Source organism: Pelmatolapia mariae, linkage group LG23 (genome assembly GCF_036321145.2).
Source record: "Pelmatolapia mariae isolate MD_Pm_ZW linkage group LG23, Pm_UMD_F_2, whole genome shotgun sequence".
Lineage (NCBI taxonomy): Eukaryota > Metazoa > Chordata > Actinopteri > Cichliformes > Cichlidae > Pelmatolapia > Pelmatolapia mariae.
The window spans coordinates 19,551,801-19,567,978 of record NC_086246.1 but is presented as its reverse complement, the minus strand read 5'-3'; the positions used below and the strand labels follow the sequence as shown (position 1 = coordinate 19,567,978).

At 36.6% G+C, this 16,178-nt stretch overlaps 2 protein-coding genes across 2 annotated transcripts; both read left to right on the top strand.

Moving 5' to 3' along the window:
- Window positions 1–301: 301 nt before the first annotated feature.
- LOC134621369 (nectin-1-like) lies at window positions 302–5,233 on the top strand. Its single transcript, XM_063467837.1, has 7 exons — window positions 302–365; window positions 2,382–2,720; window positions 3,646–3,963; window positions 4,041–4,079; window positions 4,162–4,291; window positions 4,479–4,529; window positions 4,823–5,233. The coding sequence occupies exons 1-7, from the start codon at window positions 311–313 to the stop codon at window positions 4,998–5,000; spliced, it is 1,110 nt and encodes a 369-aa protein (XP_063323907.1). The 5' UTR covers window positions 302–310; the 3' UTR covers window positions 5,001–5,233.
- A 5,256-nt stretch (window positions 5,234–10,489) lies between these two features.
- Window positions 10,490–15,524, top strand: LOC134621372 (OX-2 membrane glycoprotein-like). Its single transcript, XM_063467841.1, has 6 exons — window positions 10,490–10,545; window positions 12,274–12,612; window positions 12,712–13,026; window positions 13,187–13,286; window positions 13,476–13,526; window positions 14,550–15,524. The coding sequence occupies exons 1-6, from the start codon at window positions 10,491–10,493 to the stop codon at window positions 14,671–14,673; spliced, it is 984 nt and encodes a 327-aa protein (XP_063323911.1). The 5' UTR covers window position 10,490; the 3' UTR covers window positions 14,674–15,524.
- Window positions 15,525–16,178: the final 654 nt, after the last annotated feature.

Here is a 16,178-nt window from a genome sequence, read left to right as displayed (position 1 = left end):
GTTCAAAACGAAAGTGAAAATAAGTCGCAGGTCTGTTCCACTGCACTGTGAAGAGGGGACAATGAGGAATAAATGTGCTGTAAAACGGCAGACAGGGTTTCCAAAATAGTAAATATTATCAGATTACTGACTTATTAGATTTCCAAGTGAACATCATCATATGACATGTAGCTGTTAGTAATAAAAGGGATAATGTTTTATTATGGTTTTTTTTTGTTTGTTTTTTTTACTGCACACCCAGAGATGGTACGGACTGGTCAAGCGGTAAGATTCAAATTTTTCTTTTTTTATTTGGCGGCATACAGACAACATGGCAGGACGTAAAATCGCACTGATCTTTTCTTTACTGGCGATCTTTTCAAAAGGTGAGAGAGATGCTTTTTTCTTTATGACTTATTGATTTGTAGTAGTCAGTTTGCTCTGTGGGGAGTGTATAAATTTAAGTGTAATTCACTGCAGACAGTCAACGTGGGTAGGTAGTTTGTTATATAGTTATAGATACAGTTAGTGAATAAGATGGAATTTGTTACTGTGACACTATGAACATCAACAGCTTAAATTCAAGTTAAGTTGCTTCTTTTAGAAGCAAATCCTGTTAGTCAGCAGGCACACTGAGGAACACCTCATTTGAAGCAATACCTAAATTAACTTTTATTTTAATAGTGAGTGGGACATAAAAGTTACATGCGCAGAACATCGAGTCAAATTTGACTGAAAAAAATAATAAAACACTTAAACATTTTCTGACTTTGCACACAAAGCTTTATAAAGTTTTACCCCTGGAAGTATAACAACCAGCATGTTTGCTGTTTGAAAATCCCCTCACGTCACTGCCCTCCTACAGGTGGGAGGGACTAAGGGGCCTAACAACAGCCCCATCCTGGCTGCCAACCAGAAGTAATTTCTTCAGTTTTATTTTCAGTTTTTCAAATGTGCTCTCCTTTCTACAAATGTAAAAGCATTTATGAAGTTATCACAGGTGAATTCTGAGCGATCATAACAGGCCATTTTACACTGACAAATACCTCTCAAATCTAAGCAACTCAGTTATCATGTAAATTATTAACTAATAGGTCACCTGTAATTGCTGGATGTGCATTCTTGCATTTTCTTTAGTGGTTTACACAGTTTTTTTTTATTTGTTTGTTTTTACAGCACAAATGGGCTTTACATCAGTTTTTAATAGACTGCTGGCAAAGAGTCTATTATTAGTCTATTAGAGTGACAATAAAGTCACTTCACACAGCAAATACATTTTATACTGAAAGTATAAAAGTATAAAAACCTAGAAAAACAGGAGTGAGAGCTTTTCTTTCTCTTTCATTTATAAGATAGTTTATTTATTATTTGTATTTCGGATCTTGGTGTTTAAGTGAATGAAAATCCTACATTCGTGGAAGCTGAAGAAGGAAGAATTCTGTACAGCATTTGGGCTCTGGGTGTTAGGGAAGAGTTACCAGCTGGAGTAACATAAGAGTGGAGGAAGGTGCACACAGGTGGAGTCCATCTCATTCAAAGGTGCAATCTAAAAGAGGCAGGAGACTGCAAGGTGATGTCAGGGGAAGCATCGCAGGGTCGTCTGTAGGGTGACTTTGGACATCAAGAAGAGAAATGAGACAAAGGAAAATCAATAGAGTAACTGAAATAATAACAATAATTATAATAATAACAAGAGGGTAAAGATGAAGCCTATATAGATCTTTACAATACAATCCACTGTTTTGTTCATTTACAAGATTATTTAAAAGATCCAGCCCAAATTACACTCTGGCCCATCCAAATCTGGGCACTGCGCCTGGTACCACATCTCTCCTATGTCTCTGTTGTTACCCAGGACCTAACCTAGCAACAGTCACTGATGCTACAGTCTGTCACTGTGAACTGTACCACAATAGTGCAAAACACAAAGCTTAGTCTTCACTGAACTTCCATTTTAGCCTTTGCATATCATGAAATTATTATCATGTGATTTACTTTGAAAGATATTCCACAATGTGACATAATTAGATAACTTCAGCAGCACATTACATACAGATCTGCTGTCTGGTTACAAACATCTAAGTTGATTTAAGAGATTACATGTAACCTTTAAATTCCCAGTTTGTAAAGTTTAACGTGCTGAGCAGTCAGAACAGCGTATTTGTCTTTATTTTGAATTTGTCTGCCACTTCAAAAAGTTTCTCCATTTATGCTAAATCCTGTTCTGTAGTTCTAGCTAGAAACAGAAGAAGTCTGGAGAAGACATGTATGATCATGTCAGGGTAAAGGTGGTCCATGTGGTGGCTTAAATGTTTCTGTGGCATCAGCAGGGATAACCACCAGCCTGTGGCTCATATGCTGCTCAAGCCATTCATAATTTTCGTGTCATTTTCTCTGTGCAGGTCATACATCTGGGATACAAACACAGCACACTGTGCTGGCAGCAGTGGGAGATAAGGCCCGCTTAAACTGTGAGCTCATGCTTTCTAAAGACGTACTTCAAGTCACATGGCAGATGATCTCAGGAAGTTCAGAAAAGAATATGGCAACCACCAACAAGTACTTTGGCCAGAGAGTGAATCCTGAGTTTACAAAGAAAGTGGAGTTTAAAAATCCTGCACTACAGAACTGCTCCATAGTCATCAGGAATGTGACGGAGCAGGATGAAGGCTGCTATCGCTGTCTGTTTAACACTTATCCTGAAGGAGCCTTCACAGGTAGAACCTGCCTCCAAGTCTACGGTAAGGACACGTGGTCTAGAGTTATAGAGGAAAACTATCCACAGCTAAAACAAAATCTCTACCTCATCTCTACACCCACAGTGCTTGTGGTATTTACTGTTAATGGCAATAATATTGAAAACAAAACAAATGTGAAAAAAAAATACAAAATATATTAAAAATATGAATTGCTCAGTACAGTTGGGAAGTATCAGTTTTACCTCGATACAATATTATCACAATACTTCACTCACAAATTTATATTATTGTGATTCCTAACATTTTACAATATACTGAAAAACCTTTCTCTTCTATATGAATATAACTAGAATACATCCAGCCAGTTGAGTCCCCATTAGTTGTGCTTATTGATAAAAACTCAAAAGTGTCTTTGTATTAGGAGATAGCTTTGTCAGGATAGGTGCGTTGAATGTTTTTTCGGTTGAGCTGATTTAATGTAATTTTGCACAGTAGTGCATGAGATGAGCCGTTTTATGTAGTATTTCCAGACATTTTTTTGTAATTTATTCAATAACATTTTGATATTTGGTGTCCCTGTAATGATATAAGATCACCATGCAAAATATTGAAATACTCTTCTGTATCGGGTTTTCCTCCACCCTTAGTGCTTAGTATACAGAGTTTCAAAAGACAGGTAAGGAAAGAGACTGTTAAAATTTGTATTTTCATACTTTATTCACCAATACTCTGTTTAGAAATTAAAATATTTTATTAAAAGAATAATATTTTGTTTCCTATCCCCAATGTTAAATCATTTTGTAGAAGTTTTTACACCACTTTTCACAGTAAATCTATTTATATAGAGAATGTGATTGCCTAAAACACTGCACAGCTATAGTATACAAATCAGCAACACACACAGGCTTATTTGGATTTTTATTTCCACATTTAATGGTGACTTTTCTTAAATATCTTTCCTTCACAGAGCTGCATGAACCTGCTGTTGATGTCAGAGAGACAAACTCTGCTGAAGAGTGGGTTGTTTCCTGTTCAGCCACTGGTCGACCTGCTCCCACTGTAACACTCAGTGTCTCACAACAAGACCTCAGCTTCTCACAGTACAACACTGTCAATGTGTCCAACACCAACGCTACATTCACTGTCACCACTACAGCTGTGCTCTCAGGTTCACTTAAACACAGCACACAGGTGGGATGTGCAGCACGAGTGCTCTCTGCTCCTCAGCGAGGGGTGATGGTGATGATTTACGAGGTCCAAAAGACACCTGATGCTACTGAGGATGGTGAGAAACGTTCAAATTCACAGATTTATAGATTGATGACTGCCCTGCCACTCTAATATTTGGGTTCCTGTTTTTAGGCTCTTATGAGAAGATTACATCCCATAGCAGTGAATCCAGTAAGTTTGTCTTTCCATGTGTGTAATTTGTAACTGCTTTATGAATGGTGCTCCAAGTCACAGTTTTCCTCTTTTCTCCCAGATTTCACCTGGATCATTGTATTAGCTGTGGTGTCGGTGGTTGCAGTGTTACTGGTGATGTTGTATGTGGTTCATCGCGATTGGATCTCTGCTGCCATCACTGCTCATTTCAAACAACAAAACAAGACTGGGTAATTTTCACTTTACTATAGTCTCCTCGTAATGTAAGTTTGTCACTGTTAATATAGTAATGATTTACTGACATTAAGAAACTTCACATGAACACCTATAAATCTTTTCAGAAAAAAACCCAGTAAATACCATTTATATGTTTTTGCAGTATATAATTTAAATCCTTTAAATGTTTTCATCACTCAGGGACCCAGAGAAAACCAAAACACCACTAAAATCAAAGCAAGACATTGATGAGTAAGTAAATTTCATAATTATTCATATTTTACAGGATTTTTTCTTTGTCAGTTTTGTTTTTTCCATTTTCTTGTCTGTCAGCTTAACTTCATCCTGATGAAACTGAAGTGTTTCAGTGAATCACATCACACACTCAAGTTAATCACACTTAATTTTTTCATCTCCTTCATGTATGCATTGTTCATGAACTTTAATCTTCATGTATATATACAGTCATCATTTGCTCATATAAATATGTTGGCATACTCTAATAATATGAGTGGAAATGAACTCATGTCTTGTTTTGTCTGAAGGAACAAAACACCTTTAATAAAGCACGAGAACGAGCAGCTCAGGCAGCGGACGTCTACAAAGAAAACTCCAAAAAACATGAACAGGAAGGTTTCACCTTCAACAGCAAAAAGACTGTTTGAAGAAGATCAATCAATCAAAACTAAAAGAGATGAACAAACTGCATCACTGGCTGATTAAATAAAGAGGACTGTGTCAAAAACAAAGATTCCTACCTGATATTTCAAGCCAACACTAATAAGAATTCAATGCAGAGAGATCAGTTGGAAGAAATGAACATGATTTATTGAAATAGAGAATTTAATGTACTTGGTGATTAGACTCTGATGACCCGTCACACCGGGACGGAGGCTTGGATGGAGCTCTGACTGAGCTGTCTGTGAGGTGGAGATAGGGAGGAGGTGGGCTGAATGAATAACATGTACAACTGATAAATAATGGTTATTCTGCTTTATAGACATTTGTTTGTTATATCATACTGTTAAAATGTAATTGGTTATAAAGTTTTGATATTTTGTAACATGGATTGTAATAGAGTAAAATAAGCTGTGAAGTGTGTTAAGTTCTTTCTTCTTGACTTGAAGTCAGTGAGCTCATCAATGCAGATTAAATGAGAACCCTGCAGTTTTCAGCAGCAGTGCGATTCAGTCAGTTCCTGCATAGATGTGATTTATTTCCAAATGTAACTCAGTGTGTGCTGCAGATTTGCATCTAATATACACAAAATGAGCACATGATGGCACTGCTGGTTCAAACTAACTGAGGAAGTTTTGCAACTGTCAAAAGACCATGTCTTTAAACATTACTCTAAGAAAATCAAATGATAACGGTGTTTCTGGTTAGTTATTATTATATAAGTACAATGTTTTTATTATCTTATGGCAAAACTCTAAATAAATATATTTATATCCCCTATTTTCCCCTGCTTATGAGCTCATGTTTTGTTTAAAGTTGCATAGACTCCAAGTGCTTGTCTAAACAGATTAGATATGTTTCACAACTTAATCCGAGGTATTTGAAGCGTTTCATCTAACATTTGTCAGTCTGTCTGTGCGTGAGTTTAAAACGAAAGTAGAAGTAAGTTGTTGGTCTGTTCCACTGCACACTGAAGAGGGGACAATGAGGACTAAATGTGCTGTAAAATAGTAGAGAGGTTTTACAAAAAAGAAAAATGTTTATCAAGTCAATGACTTATTAGCTATCACATCAAACACCATGAAGTGTTATGTAGCTGTTATTAGGAAAAGGATGACTTTTACTTTGCTGTTTTTCACTACACTCCCAGTGACATTTTGGACTGGACGAACGTTCAACATAAGTTCAAAATTGGGCGTTGTTTGTTAGCTTTTTAAATTTGGTAATATGCAGACAAAATGGCAGCACGCAGTCACAATTGTCCTTTCATTGCTGGCAGTCTTTTCAAAAGGTGAGAGAGACGCTGTTTTCTTCATTATTTTTAATGAGTTTAAAATGACTTGCTCTAGTCACTTTGCTCTGTGGTAAGTGTCTAAAATGATTTGACAGACGGTTCCAGTGTAACGGGGCGAAAGAGAGAAGAAATCCTCTAAGCTGTATAAAAGGTAGAATTATGAAAGTGTTACTAAAGAAAGCCATCGGCTTAAATTGAAATTGATAAAACATAATCTTAATAAACGTTGATTTTCATGTTCAGTGGAACATAAAAGCTCCATGTACTGAACATCCAGTTAAACCTGACTTAACACAAATAGACTTTAAAAGCTTTCTCCTGGATGAACCGCAGACAACATTTGAATGCGAGTTCATGAGTTAAGCTATCACACAATGCCACTCAGCAAAATAAGTCTGTACGTTTCATTTGGCAACCTGTGCGAAAGTGTAATTTACCAAGGTAAATACAGGCAAAGATTTGACAATACCAATACTAATACTGACACAAATAATTTGTACTTAGAAAGGTTTTATTGGATATTAATATGAGCCCCTTTGTCTCAGTTATATAAGTTTTATTCTTTTGAAGATCATGTTTTCACATTAGTCATTTTATCGGTACACCTAGAGAATATTTAACCGTGGCTACGCCAGGTGTTAAAGTCCACAGTTGTTTTGCAGACATTTAAAAACTGAGTTTTATTTTCTGCTTTTGTCTGTGTTGGGAGTCATTTTTAAAGGTGAGAAAAATATACAGTTTATTTATTCATGATATTATGTGTTTTGAGTTTAAGGTTTAATTTTATTTGCTGTTCAGCTTTACCGTTGACAGAATTGTTTTGACAGTTTCAGTTAAAATGACTATGCTTAGTTTACTGTATATAATAATAACAAGAAAAACTATTAAGTTTACTGTAACTTAATAGTTTACTGTTGTTTAGTGGTGATCAATTTTCAGGCACCAACAGTTTAAGACGCACATCTGTAACTCATGCTACTTCCTGTTTAGGTCTATCAGCTGTAATCCAAACACAGCAGACTGCTGGCAGCAGTGGGAGGAGACGCTCAGTTCATGTTGTGTTTAGGCTGCGTGCAGGTATGGAGGACCCACAGTGCAGACTCCAGAGACAAAAAGTGGACTCAACAAACAGCTTTAATGCTGAACTCAATGTAACAAACTTCAAAATACAAAAATAAACTCAGGCAGGCAGACAGAACACACAGCATGAATAAGGGTAGATCACGACACTGATGCAGAGAAACAAAATAATAATAATAATAGATTGCATTTATATAGCTCTTTTTGAGACCCTCGAAGCACTTTACAATTCCACTATTCATTCACACACTGGTGGAGGCAAGCTACAGTTGTAGACACAGCTTCCCTGGGGTAGACTGACAGAAGCGAGACTGCCATATCGCACCATCGGCCCCTCACCAGTAGGTGAAGTGTCTTGCCCAAGGACACAACGACCGAGATTGTCCAAGCCGGGGCTCGAACCGGCAATCTTCTGATTACAAGATGAACTGCCAACTCTTGAGCCACGATCGCCCTTAAATACACAGAGGGAGCAATCAGGGCTGACGAGACAAGGGAAGCAAAACTAGATACATTAACATGAGACACGGACTTTCAAAGTAAAACAGGAACCATAACACAGAGACGTGGACTTGACAAGAGGACACAGCAGACAGGGGAGACAGAGCAACTAAGAACCACAGACAGAAACCAGAACATTAACAAAGAAACCAGAAGACTAGAAACAATAAATATTGGCAGAATCAAAGTACAATAGTAAAGAAAACGCAAAACTCTGGGTCAACTGCAGAAGTTAACAGTTCAGCTGTCTTCTGCAGTCTAAAGATGTACTAAAAGTTGAATGTAATAAACTGTCACCTGAGAGAAAAATTTAACTTCTTTCCAAAAAATGTACGATCAATAAGTGAATCCTGACTTTAGAGATAAAACAGAATTTAAATTCGCTGGACTGCAGAACACCTCCATTCTCATTATAAAGGTGACAGAGCAGGATGAAGGCTGTTATCAGTCCTTGTTTAACACCTCTGAAGAATCTCTGACAGCTAGAACCTGCCTCCATTCTATGGTAAGAACTTCACAACACAACAACACAAGGTTTCCTGTTTTTACCTTTTCTCAGGATGAACCATTGTCACTTTGACATAAACAGTGATGGAAACTGAAATTTGACTTGTCAACATTATCACTTTAACAGTTAAATCACTTGTCAAAACAATTATTGTATTCAAGTAAGGTGTATCCAGCACTTGTAAGTCAAAAGCTGAGCTGTTTGTGGAAATTTCCCCACACAACATTGTAAACCTTCATACTTTGAATCCTGTTCTTTATGTCAGAGGGTCCTCCTGTTGGGTGGCTGAATTTATTTTTAGAACTTAAAATTACACAAATGACTGCATATCTTTATTCACTGGCAGTGCCAATGTAGCATTGTTAGACATTCACAATTAATGCAATACATAATTAAAAATATATGCATTATATTGCAAAATCTACAATGCAGATGAAGGGGAAATGAAATGGAAAAAAAATAAAATAAATAAAACTAGTGCATTTCAGTTTGATTTCCAAATAGCTGATGAGTGACTAATTATTGTGCTTCTAAAAACTGGAGAGCTGCTCTATGCTCCAGAAACTCAGAAATTATGTTCTTAATAGCATTTTTTGCTTTGGGTCCATCTCTCTCTCTCTCTCTCTCCCTCTCTCTCTCTCTCTCTCTCTCTCTCTCTCTCTCTCTCTCTCTATATATATATATATATATATATAGATAGATATATAGATATATAGATATATATATATATCTATCTTTCTATCTATCTATCTATATATATATATATATCTAGATAGATAGATAGATAGATATTCAAAACACAGAAACAAACCCCACCCCAGAGGGATCAATCAATTGTAATTTGTAAATTCTAAACACATTTCAATTACTTTTATTTTCCACAATAATTAGTTAACACAGTAAAATACACCTTTCAGCCTGTCATGGATTTTGAAACTGAAATGTAAGTATGCCCTAAAACTAACCCAATCAAACTACAAACATATATAGAAACAAGAGCACAGGTGTTCTTTCCACTTAATTTAAATAAAGGAGCTACAGTCTAACTGATGCACCCTGGTGGCCACATGTTTTTATGAATGGTCAAATCCTTAAATCCATTGCAACAATGGACAAATCAGTCTGCTGAAGTAATAGCTATAGCCACCAAAAACACTTTAGACACACATTAAATAATGTTCAAGATTCTCTATTAGTCATGACTGAAACATTATTTTCGCCACTACAAGAGCTATGTGGTTCTTTGCCTCTCTGAAAGGACTGTGACAGTGACCTCTGTCTCTGCACTAGAACTCTGGGTCTTCTCTGGGATTTTCTCCCTCCTCTCTTTAGTCTTTTTGCTGTTCGTGCCAAGAAAAAGTACGCTTTTTCGTGGTCTTTCATGTATTAAATACTCCTTAAATTTCTTGATACTTCACAAAGCTGTTTTAATACCATAGTTTTACTAACTAATGGAGCTTTGCACCACTTCATAATGTCTGTATAACTCTGATAAATAATAGCTTCTACTTCTGTTTCATGGGCAAATCTTAGTATCATATTGTTAAAAACAATTAATTAGATATAGTGTTTTGATATTTTGTAACATGGAGTGTAATACAGTAAAATAAGATGTGAAGTGTGTGATTTTCTTTCTTCTTGTCTTGAAGTCAGTGACCCCATAAGTGCAGATTAAATATGAACACTGCAAATTTGAGCAGCAGTGAGATTCAGTCAGTCCTGCTTATGTGGAAAGAGCTCATGTTTTGTTTAACGTTGCATAGACTGCAAGTGCTCGTCTAAATACATTAGACATGTTTCACAACTTAATCTGAGGTGTTTGAAGAGTTTCATCTTACATTTGTCAGTCTGTCTGTGCGTTTAAAAAGAAAGTGAAAGTAAGTTGTTGGTCTGTTCCACTACACACTGCAGAGGGGACAATGAGGAATAAGTGTGATGTCAAATGGCTTAGAGGTTTTCCAAAATAGTAAAATGTTTATCAAATCAGTGACTTATTAGATTTCCCAATGAACACTTTGTATTTTGTGTAGCTGTGATTAGTGAGAGGGATCATGTTTTGCTTTGTCGTTCTCACTACACACCCTGTGACATGGACTGGCCGAGCTTCGCTAATGCAGTTTGAAGTTTTGAAATTTAGCGGTAAACAGACAACATGGCAGGACGCGCAATCACGTTTGTCTTTTGTTTGCTGGCGTTTTTTTCAAACGGTGAGTGAGATACACTGTTTTATTTATGAATTTATTTATATGAATTTGATCTGCTGTAGTCAGTTTGCTCTAAAGTGATCTGACGGATGGTTCCTGTGTTTCTGGGCGATAAACGGAAGAAATCACTCTAACATATATAGAACGAGTATAAAGTTAGAGTTAAGAAAGTGTTACTGAAGAAAGTCATCAGCTTAAATTGAAACTGATGAAGCGTGATCTCGACTAACTTTCATTTACACGGTTGAAACATAAAAGCTGCATTTACATCAAGTCTGACAAAAAAAGAAACGTCAGAGGTCACTAACAGGTGAACCGCGACCCAGAAGCTGTCCCACACAAACCCATACAGACCTACAGCCATAAAACAATGTTATTTAAACGTTTTAAGGGTCTGTTTTAACGGACGCAGCTTTTACAGTAGGGGTTTAGTTGATGAGGGACTGCAGAGAACAATTGGATGCAAGTTAAGCTCTCACACTGGGTACCATTCAGTCAATCAATTCTGTGTTTAATACTTTAATACTCAATACTCTAATTTTTGGTAATTAGCCAATAGCAAGTTAATACGGAGCTGGTGTTGACAATACCAGTACCAACAGTAATAATTAGAATTTAGAAAGGCAGGTTAGGTAATGTTATTTGTGTTAATTATGGGTTTTGTTTGTTTGTTTGTTTGTTTGTTTTAATTTCCAATTTAACACGTCTCACTGGGCTGAATGTATTATATTTAAAGTCTGAATGTAGTCTATAGGTAATCAGTCTATTAAAATGACAACTATGTTGAGCAGTGACTGGTGAACAGTAATTGATTAACAATAATCAGTCACAATATATATTCACTATAATAGTTAAATCACTTGTCACAAATCTTATTGTTTCCAACCATGGTGTACCAGCATTTGTGAGCCAAAAGTTGACTTGCTTGTAAAAACTGTCGCACATGTTATATTTTGAAACCTTCATCCTTTGCAGAGCTTCATGAACCTGTTCTTCATGTCAGATTTCACAGGTGGCATTGTTAGACACTGATAGGTATCACATAGTAAAACTTCCAGCATTATATTGAAAACTCTGCAGTGTAGATAAATAATTCAAACTAGTTCGTCACGGCTTGATTTCACCAGGTATAAGATGCAGATAACTATTAATAAATACTCAGATATTATATTAACCTTTTCTTCCTCCTTTTTATTGATTAAAACGCTGATCAAAAGCAGGATCATTGTTGCTAAATCTCAAACACAAAGATGTAATGTCAGAAGAGTTCCTGGCATAAACAACTGTTAGAGGAAACGTGGAGGTGAAAGAGAGAGTATCAAGGAGATGCACATTTTTTAATGTCTTTAATTATCATTTGTAATCTGTATGAGTTCTGAATGACAAACATACTGGATAATTAGAGAACCAAGTGTTTATCTTTTGAGCACATGTAGATACTACATAATACTTCTGCACGTCTTTATTAATATTATGAATTGAATTGATTTGCCAAAAAGAAACCTAACACACAGCTTACTGGTAGCACTGTTTTTGTTTTTTAAATTCCATATTAGACATCCAATAATATCAATGAAGTACATTATTTTATTCACATATGTGAAACCTGATACATTGTTATTATTTAGTGCCATAAATTAAACTCAGTGTAATCCCTAGCCCGAATTATTGTTTCAGTCCTCCCATTAAGACCACTCAGTTCATCTTTAACTGATGTTTTTCTCCATGCAGCTCTAGCAGCAGTGATACAAACACAGCAGACTGTGCTGGCAGCAGTGGGAGAAGATGCTGAATTCAGCTGTCAGCTCTTGAAGACTAAAGACGTCTTTCAGGTCACATGGCAGAAAATCTCTCCTGATGTGGAGACAAATGTCGCCACCTACAGCAAGCACTTTGGTCAGACAGTGAATGATGGCTTTACAGATAAAGTTGGGTTTATATACACTGGACTACAGAACTGCTCCATAGTCATCAGGAATGTGACATATGAGGATGAAGCCTCCTATCACTGTCTGTTTAACACTTATCCTGACGGCTCTCTGACAGGAAAACCCTGCCTCCGAGTTTATGGTAAGAACTTTTACATTAAACAAACATAGTGGACATAAATGCTTTAGCAGCTGGTGTGTTTGTAAGAACATGTTGATGATATTTCCTGATCTTTCACAGAGCTGCATGAACCTGTTGTTGATGTCAGACAGTCAAACTCTACTGAAGAGTGGGTTGTTTCCTGTTCAGCCACTGGTCGACCTGCTCCCACTGTAACACTCAGTGTCTCACAACAAGACCTCAACTTCTCACAGTACAACACTGTCAATGTGTCCAACACCAACACTACATTCACTGTCACCTCTACAGCTGTGCTCTCAGGTTCACGTAAACACAGCACACAGGTGGGATGTGCAGCACGAGTGCTCTCTGCTCCTCACAGAGAGGTGATGGTGACGATTCCTGAGGTCCAACATACGTCTGATCATGAATATGGTGAGAAACTCTTTGAGTCACTGATTTATAGATCGATGATATCTGGGTTAGTTAGACTGAGACCTAATATCAATGAACTTAGTACTTCTGCATTTCCTTTTTATCCATGATTAATGTATCCATGTTGTCCAGTGTCACATTTTTCTTGCTTTTCTCTCAGATTCCACCTGGATAATTGTATCAGCTGTAGTAGCGGTGATGATTCTTGGTTGTGTAATTCTACTCGTAACTGTTCGTCTTAAAGAAAAAGACAAGCAGAGGTAACTTTCACATGTGGTTTAATATGTGTCTTCTTGTTAATATGATAATATATGGTGTCATTCCTGGATATGTTAATATAATAATGATTTATGACTCTAAGAGCCTAAACCCACATCTATCCAGTAATATCTGCAGATATTCGTAGTACTGACTTTAAACTTTAAACCTTAAATCCCTCTGTCACTCAGGGACCATGAGAAGAGCAAAACACCACAAAAGTCAACCAATAAGATGGACGGGTAAGACTGTTTGATAATTATTCATATTCTTTTTGTTATTTTTTCATTAATTCATTGGAATATCATTTAAGTTTACTAAATGTTTTTGAACACCCAGCCACAAACATCTGCTGCACATACACTAGTAGAAGTAGACTAGTATTAGCAGATGTTTTCCAGGTGGTTGCTCCCAAACCTGTCTACATGTTTCAGCATTAATGGTCTCTTCACCGATGTCCAGGTAGCCAATACCATGTGCACAAGTCCACCCCAGATGGTCCCTCTCCTCTGTAACTTTGAGGATGTGGTCCATGATTTCTAAGATGAATTTCAGGTAGTGATCGGTCAGACCACACAGCAGTCCCAGAGGGGGGTGGTGTCATTCCTGGATCTAGTTTGGTTTTCTGTTCACTGTCACAGCGTCGTCTGTTTTCAGTGTAGCCTGAGAGTCCAAAGATGATGATCACTCAGTGTGTACAGAGATATCTTCAGATTTTCTGAATCTTTAAATAGAGCAGATGATTTACACCCTACAATGTTTGGACAAACATTGTTCCAGAAGTGTTGTTGTTTGTTCAGATTCAAATTTGTAAACCTGAGCCAGTTCAGAGAACAGAGGCTTTTGCCTGACCACACTTCCAAAGACTCACCTACCTCTGGGGTTCTTTTTATATTTTATTATATCATATCATTATATATCATTTCTGTTACCTGTTGCCAGTTTACCTCATTGATTATAATATACTTCACCAGATATTTGTATGCATTGCATAATATCTTCAGTCTTTTTTGTCTCTGTCCCAAATGTTCTGAAATGTGTTTGTGGCATGAAATTCAAATGAGATTTTTTTTCATATAATTAAAATGTCTCCGTTTTAATATTTCGTTTTTTGTCTTTGTACCATTTTATTTAAATATACATTTTAAATGTATTTTTAAATTGTTGTATATTGTTTTTACACGACAAACAGAATTCAGATGCCTTAAAAATATGGTGGCATTATTGAAAGTAGTAATGATCTCATATTTTGTTTTTATCTAAAGGAACCAAACACCTTTAATCAAGACGGAGAGCGAGGGGATCAGACAACGAACACCAAATAACAACAGCCCAACAAATGATCCCCTAAAGCCACCATCACGAGCAGTAAGAAAACTTGAGATGTAACTCATACTTATGCCTCGTGTGGCGAGAGTACACAGTCAGTTTCTGGAGAATGAAGGAAATGATACAAGCATGTGGGGTTCACACAAACTGATGAACACCATTTTGCGTTGTGGTAATGAAACTGACGAACCTGCTGCATCGTTTTTCACTTTGAGTTTTTCATTATTAACACATTATGCTGTCCATATCAGTACAGATATATAGCATGATTATTTCCCCATTGAGAGCTGATGTTTTTTCAAAGTGTTCGTTTAATTTTTGAACAATGCACACACACACACACACACACACACACACACACACACACACGCACACACACTTCAGTCTACCTATCGGGTTTTGATTTTGGCAGGGTGATTGCAAAAGCTTTGCTTTTTCAGACATTCTGTTGTAGATTTGCTGTGTTTGGGATCATCGTCCCATTGTGTGACCTAATTATTTGTCATGTCACATATTTTATTCTATTTGAAGCACAACTGTATTAAATTGTATTGAAAATGATTATATTATTGATTAACAGCAACAACATGTAACAGTACAGAGCTGTTGCTCGTTAAAACGAGTGCTGCAGCATTTTTATCAGGATGAGTTTTGGACTTTGGTTGTTGCAAATCTGATTCTTTTCTTTTTCCTGGCATTTTGCTGAGATTTGCTGCTGTGCTTGGGATTGTTATGCTGCTATCTATCACCAGAGAGTTTAGTATGTCAGCTTTCACATATTTATAAATTCCTGTTCAGTCTGTTTTACCTTTATAGGGCTTGAATTTATTATATCTTTCTCCGTCTTTTTCTTAAGATATTAATAATCGCATTTGTGGTTGTGGCCTGTGTTACTGCACGTAACTATTTAATGTCCTAAATAAATAAATAAATAAATAAATAATGTAAAATTTCTGACTTGTCTCTGTTGTGCCTTTTATCCTTCTGTTGTTAGGTCCAATCCAGTGTACCACAAACTCAGATACTTTGCTCACTTTCAGTCCTTTTACTGCACTATGAGTAATTTAATCACGCAGTTATAATTCAATAATTATCAGTGAGATCAGACAAAAAGCAGCATGACGCGTCTTTGCACAGCTATTTATTAACTTTGGTAAATAATAGATGCCATATTCACAAATGTGACAAAAGTGTGTGATGGGGATGTTCACCTGCTATTTCATTAAAAATGGCCACGAGATGGCGCTTTACATTCAAGCTTATAACCGCTTGTCTCGTTAATTTAATGTGCCTTCAATCTATTTCCCTTCTGTCAAACCACCAAACAAAAATATATTTTAGTTCCCTAACCAAAATAGTAAATGATTAAATGAACATTGATCTGAAGCCTTTTTTGCCCTCCCTGTTGTTTTGCAGAGATTAGTTCAGTCATCACATCTGTAAATTTCTGTCAGAGACAAACTCAGCAGACTGTGCTGAGAGAAGATGCTGATTTCAGCTAGTGCAGTCGAAACACGTCCTTTGAGAGGAATAAACTGTTTTTTCCCTTTTTCTAGGGTGCTCCT